General features: G+C 42.1%; 1 protein-coding gene across 4 annotated transcripts in view; it reads left to right on the forward strand.

The window, feature by feature from the left end:
* TCAF1 (TRPM8 channel associated factor 1) overlaps nt 1-5740 on the forward strand; it is a 45487-nt gene extending 39747 nt beyond the window's left edge. For 3 of the 4 annotated variants that reach the window (XM_059396208.1, XM_059396206.1, XM_059396209.1), the window contains exons 8-9: nt 804-1054; nt 3265-5740. In XM_059396208.1, coding sequence (XP_059252191.1) covers nt 804-1054; nt 3265-3274 — 261 coding nt within the window. In that variant the 3' untranslated portion in view covers nt 3275-5740. Of the gene's footprint in view, nt 1-803; nt 1081-3264 lie in introns of all 4 variants that reach the window. The other variant, XM_059396210.1, reaches the window with a different exon arrangement.
* Nucleotides 5741-6008: the final 268 nt, after the last annotated feature.

The raw sequence follows: 6008 nt of genomic DNA on the forward strand, positions 1-6008 counted from the left end.
TACCTCTCTGGGTGTACCCACTGCCCTGGGAATGAGAGCGAAACTGCCGGGAGACTCTAGTCTCCTCCCTGGGCCGTTTCACCCCAGGGACAAAAGCTGCTCACCTGTGCAGTCCAGCTAAGGGCGTTTCAGAGAACTGCTAGTGTCGTCCTAACTGTAAGGAGCCATAACCGGGCCTCACAGGGGCTACTCCCTGTGGCCTCGGGACAGCTGCCTTTTCCTAAAATCGTGTCTTACTTAACTTCATTCCGTCCACCTAGACTGTACATCGACTTCTGTTTCTACCGAGCTCACATTTTTTTCCTGAGAGGCCACACCAGTAGCCTTGCAGATTGGCACAGACCTGTGACTGATGCAGGTTATGTCAGGGTAAGGGAGAGAGGGACAGTTCCCCAGTTATGGGGGTTTAATGTTGCAGCTGTGAAAGATACAAGGATTTTTTTTCACTTCGGCCAGCTTTAAATCCTTGTGTGCTACCCTGCCGACACTTTGATGATGGAGTGAGCTACAGGAGTAATGACATAGGTGGTAAATACTGATAATAATCCTAACAGGTGTCTCCACAGCCAGCCTTTCTTGAGTGTCTGCTCTGGGCTGAGCACCGTGCTCGATCAGACGCCCTACTGAGATAAGGCAGGAAGGGCAGCCCATGAGGCCGGCAGCAAGAGCTGCAGACATGGCCACTGACAGAAATAAAGCCAGTGTTTAGGGGTTCAATACATTCTATTCGTTGATGACAGTGTTTGTTGGGACTTCCTTCTGTGGATTAAATGTCTTTTTCTGCTGCTGCTTTCTCTCTCCAGCTACAGGAGGCCTTTGGTTGGGAGCCATTCATCCGTCTCTTCACTGAGTATAGGAACCAGACCAACTTGCCCACAGACAATGTGGACAAAATGAATCTGTGGGTGAAGATGTTCTCCCACCAAGTGCAGAAGAATCTGGCTCCGTTCTTTGAGGCCTGGGCCTGGCCTATCCAGAAGGAAGTGGCTACCAGCCTGGCCTATCTGCCTGAATGGAAGGAAAATATTATGAAATTATACCTCCTCACACAGATGTAAGGAGTGCCCAGCGAGGTGGCAGGTAGAGAGGTTTGGGGAGGTAGGCAGAGATGGGGATTCACTCCTCGACCTCTGTCTCTTAGGGTTCTAGCCTTGCCCTCTTGGCTCATTGCCCCCATATCTTAATACCTGATAGCTCCATCTCTAGAAAGTGGGTTAAGAACACAGCAAAATGGGGAATCAGAATTTCTTAGGAGACAGACCTTCTGTTTGAGTCTTATTCCTCTGCTCTCAGCTATCAGATTCCCTCCTGGCCCCATACTGGCCTGGTTCTGAGAGCTTCTATGCCAGCCCTTGGTTCACCACTGTGGGCCATGGTCCTTGGGGGTGGTGCTCATTCTGACTTGCCGAGGACTCTCTGGACTTTTGTTTTTTGATGAGTTTTTCCAAAAACCTGACCATAGAATCCACTGAAACACAAATTTACCAGGATACTCAGACAGTTCCTTGATATTCTGTGTCTTGGGCAGTACTCAAAGAGCTTGAAAAGCAGTCTGGTATAGTAGAAAGAGCCCACAGCTAGCATTAGCTCTTGGGAAAGTCATTGTTCTCTCTACTCACGTTTCTTTCTGTGTGAGATGAGGACAAAAATGCCTTCCTGTCAGGGTTGTCCTGAAGACTCAGACTGATCGTTCTGAAGAGGATTGTGAGTGGAGGGATTCTTATATGTTCTGCTGGGCCACAGAGTAGTGAGCTGAGTACAACCCTTCTCGCCTCAGCTGGGACGTTAGGACCATCATCTCTCAGAGTAGACTCCCTGCATCCAAAGTCTGGTTCTTCCACCTCTTGGTCACATGACTCTGGACAAACTCCTTATAAAATGGGATCTATTTCATAGAATTATTGTGAGGATTAAATTTAAGTTCCCTCTAAAAGGAATTAGAAGAGTGCTTGGCCGTTGGTAGGTATTGAGAAAAGGCCAGCTGCCGTTATTACTAATTAACGTTAATCAGGCATTTCAGAGCTAGACTGCCCCTTTAGAGAGCATTCACAGATGCAATGTGACCCATCCATCCCACCCTACACCTTATACATCAGCTTCTGGAAGGATTGGGGTCTGTTGCTTTATAAGCTCTAGGATCGACAGGATCCACAGGCTCTAAATTCATAACGGGGGCCTTAATAGCTACTTGGAGTTTGGTCTCTTTATTCAATTCCATCTTTCAGGTAGAATTCCTTCTTTGATTAAATCAGAAGTGGGAGTCACTTGAAAAATCAGAGCAAATCCAGGAGAGCATTTGTCTTTAGAGATGATGGGCATCTGGCTTAGGTGTGGTGTTTATGTTTCCATGGCGACACAGATTCCTATCACTGCCCAGAGTTCCTTTCCAGTTTGGCAGATAAAGTCACACACAGAGAGAAATCTTGACTTCTGAACCAGATAACTGGATAAGACTGACCCAAAATTTTATTTGATTACAATGCAAAATACTATACTCGTTCTTTTATATAGATTATTTAATTTAATCTTCACAATAGTCTTATGAGATGGAAATTTATTGCTCCCATTTTAGAAATAAGTAAACTGAGTTTTGAGGAGATCAAGTAAATTGCCTAAGTCTACACTGCCAATAGATAGTAGACCTGGGATTTGAACCTGGGCACTCTGATTACAGAATGGGTGTTTGTAACTACAGTACTCTGCATGTGCAATAAATGAGTCAGTGAAGAGACCAGCCAGCAAACAGAAGGATCTTTATGTCCCTACTTGCCAGCTCTTTGCCTGTTTGTACTCACCCCTCATCGAGTTTTACCAGAACAGAAAGTCCCTTTGAGTCTCCCAAATGCCAGTTCAAAGAAAGTACTTGAGGTAGGCTCCTAAGGTACTTTGCAAAGACAGAGACCACTTTAGCATCATGAGGTCTTTTAGATTCCTGTTTTTTCAGGTTTCATTTATCATCACCAGTGCACCATGAAAGCATTCTGGTAGTGCACTGGGATTTGAATGATGGGTCATTTTGGTAAAGCACCTGACCCCCAGAACAGACATTGCATGTTCTCAGCAAGGAAATCAGATTCTTAGTCCTCTAGAATAATATCTGTATCCACCCTGACCCTCTTTAGTTCATTTTTAGCATTATGGCCCCTGGGACCTTTTTAAAATAGGAAGCTATTCATGTCACTCCCCTGTTTTAATGCTTCCAGTGGGACTTTGACTATAAGATGATGAACTGAGCATATAAGTTTACCTCCCCTCCCTCCCCAGGCCCCACTGAAATTGAAGTCAAGAAATGCAAAAGAGAAGTGAAAACATCTCGGCAAAGAAAACTGAACAGATTTGATTATAAGTGAAGAACATCTCAACACATTTCTGAAAGAGAGAAAGAGGATGAAGCATGACAATGAATGAAAGACTGAAGGTATCTTTCAGATAGAAGCTGATCTGAACAACATAATCCCAAAGAAAAGTGAGCACCTGAAAAGTCTATAAAGAATTATACCAGTTGTAAAAGTGAAACCAATCCTACCCTGCCCCAACCATTGTGCTTAGAACAGAGGCAGACCATTATTGGTATCCATTAAAAATCTACTGTTCTTGTAATTGTTTGTATAGAAATTGAATAAACTGCCTGAGGAGAGGTAGGAGTTGGTGTCCCAGAATAAAATTTCTCTTTTTGTCGAAATACGTGACCCCCTAGCCTATCAGCTAATTCTCTGACTATGGAAACCCCTGCTCAAGTGACCCAAGTGCTTCTAGTCCGATAAGAGGCTTATTGGAGGAAACAGACCCAACCATACACTGGCAGGGGATACCCATGCCAACCCCTGTAACAGTTAACAGTTACTTGATTCTTAAATGCAAATAGTCAGCTAGGAATCCCCAGTCTCTGGGCATCGGGGGTTGAAGGGAGAGGACACGGGAGGAGCAGATAAGAAAAATGACCAGTTAGAATTTGGAGACCTGAAAAATACAACGAACTCTAGAGGAAACAAAGTGAACATGGAAAGAATAATTTTAAAATCTGTATCTTCAGAGAGATTGCAGGTGTAATTGTAAGACGAGTTCAGAATGCTACAAACAAAGAAGAAACAGAATAAAAAGAGCCCTTGAAAGTGAAATTAAACTGCCCAAAATATCCAATAGGCAGGCCGGAAAATAAAGTTGAAGGAAGCCCCTTAGATATAGAACAAAAAGAAATAGCAGAGAAAATGAGGAAAGGAAAAGATCTAGACAATCAATATCTAAGCAGTAGGACTATCTGGAAAAGAGAACACACAAAATATAGGTGAAGAAGTAAAATGGAAAAAAATGAAGAACAAAAAGAACTAAGTCTCCAGATTGAGGGTTCCCAATGAAACCTGTATCTAGACAGAATCTTGTGAACTTCTGGAATATTAAGTATACAGGGAAGATATTAAAAGGGTCCACAGAGAAAATAAAGTTAAGTCATCACCATTAGCTCATCCAAAAAATGAATAAGAAATAGACTGGCAGCAGATTTTTCATTAGCAACACTGAATGCTAGAAGCCAGTGGAGCAATCGCTTAAGGAAGATTTTTGTACTCGAAATACTATTGCAAGCCAAACTGCCTCAAGTAGTGTCAAAATAAAGACATTTTCTGACATGCAACTTTTCAGTCGACCTACTTTGAATCCTTTCTGAGGAAGTACACTGAGGAAGTTCTCTGACAAAATAAAAAGGAAACCCAAGGAAAGAGGAAAATATAGAATCCAGAAAACAATGCATCTCACGCAGGCTGTCTCACTCTAGAGTGAGAGTTGTCCAGCAGGATGTGTCATTTTAGCAACCCATTTTAGATGAGAATACACCGTCTCAGCCTCTTTGGAGAAAGTGTGCATTCTGTTCCATAGTTTCTTTGAGAAGCTGGAATGTTTGAGAGTATGGAGACATACATTCTTTACTCAGCAAAAAGAAAATGGAAATGTGTCAAGACATTCAGGTCCAATTGTGAAACAACAAAAACTCACAGGATGTAAGAAGAGCCTCAGTTGGACATTGGCGGTAGGTACCTCTCCTTACAAGTGGCACAGGCTCATGAACACTGAATATGTATGGGAGAAAATGTCAGCTCTCAGTAAACACGATTTACTTAGCCAAAGTAATGCAGATGCTGTTTGTTGGTATTCAGTGTTCTGATCAGCCTAGAGACCAAACATGAACGGCTTACTGTTTTGTTCAGAACTGAAATGGAAAATAATTAATTCTGACAAGTTAAGAATTAAAGAGGTTGAAAACTGGTTGTGGAAGGGAAGTGGCAGGAAGACTGGGGCTGCTTAGATAGTCACAGTAGGAATGAGAAGATAAAGTCTGCAGTTGATGGGACAAGAACTGGAGGATAATATACTGTCCAAAGTTATAAATTAAATCAATAGAAGTCTAAAAATGGCGTATCTATCAAAAATTGGGAAAGGATAAGCAAAGGAAAGCCAGGGGTAGTGTCAGTTAAATCCTTATCTTTTGTAATGGGAAATTATTAAAGATTGTCTAAAGTTAATAAGTCAAGAATTGTTGTCCAGACATATTATTTAATGTTAGCAAGTTAGTCAACAGAAGATCTAAAAATAGAAATTGTTAAATGCATTGCCTCTAGGAAATGGGTCTAGGGTTAAAAGGGGTGGGGTGGGAAACTGTGTTTTTCATTTCAAGTCCTCCTGTACTATTTAATTTTTTACCTTGTGCATGTATTTGAAAAATTTTTAATAAACTCAAATAAAAATCTCCAGTGACCTCATATTGACTAAGATATGCCCCAACCAACATCCTTCAAATGGCTTATGATGCCTTCCAATATTGGGATCCACCTGTGTCCCGGTTCATCATATCTCCGCATTACTCTCTGGTTCTAGCCATACCAAGTATCTTCCAGCTAATCATACTTCATGTTCTCAATTCTTCATGTGTTCCACAAAAAGCAAAGCCTGCCCCCGATCTCACCATGTATCTGAGATTAAGCTTACTCTCTGCAGATTTTCAATATTTGTTGAGT

This window comes from Mustela nigripes, chromosome 4 (assembly GCF_022355385.1).
Source record: "Mustela nigripes isolate SB6536 chromosome 4, MUSNIG.SB6536, whole genome shotgun sequence".
Classification (NCBI taxonomy): Eukaryota; Metazoa; Chordata; class Mammalia; order Carnivora; family Mustelidae; genus Mustela; species Mustela nigripes.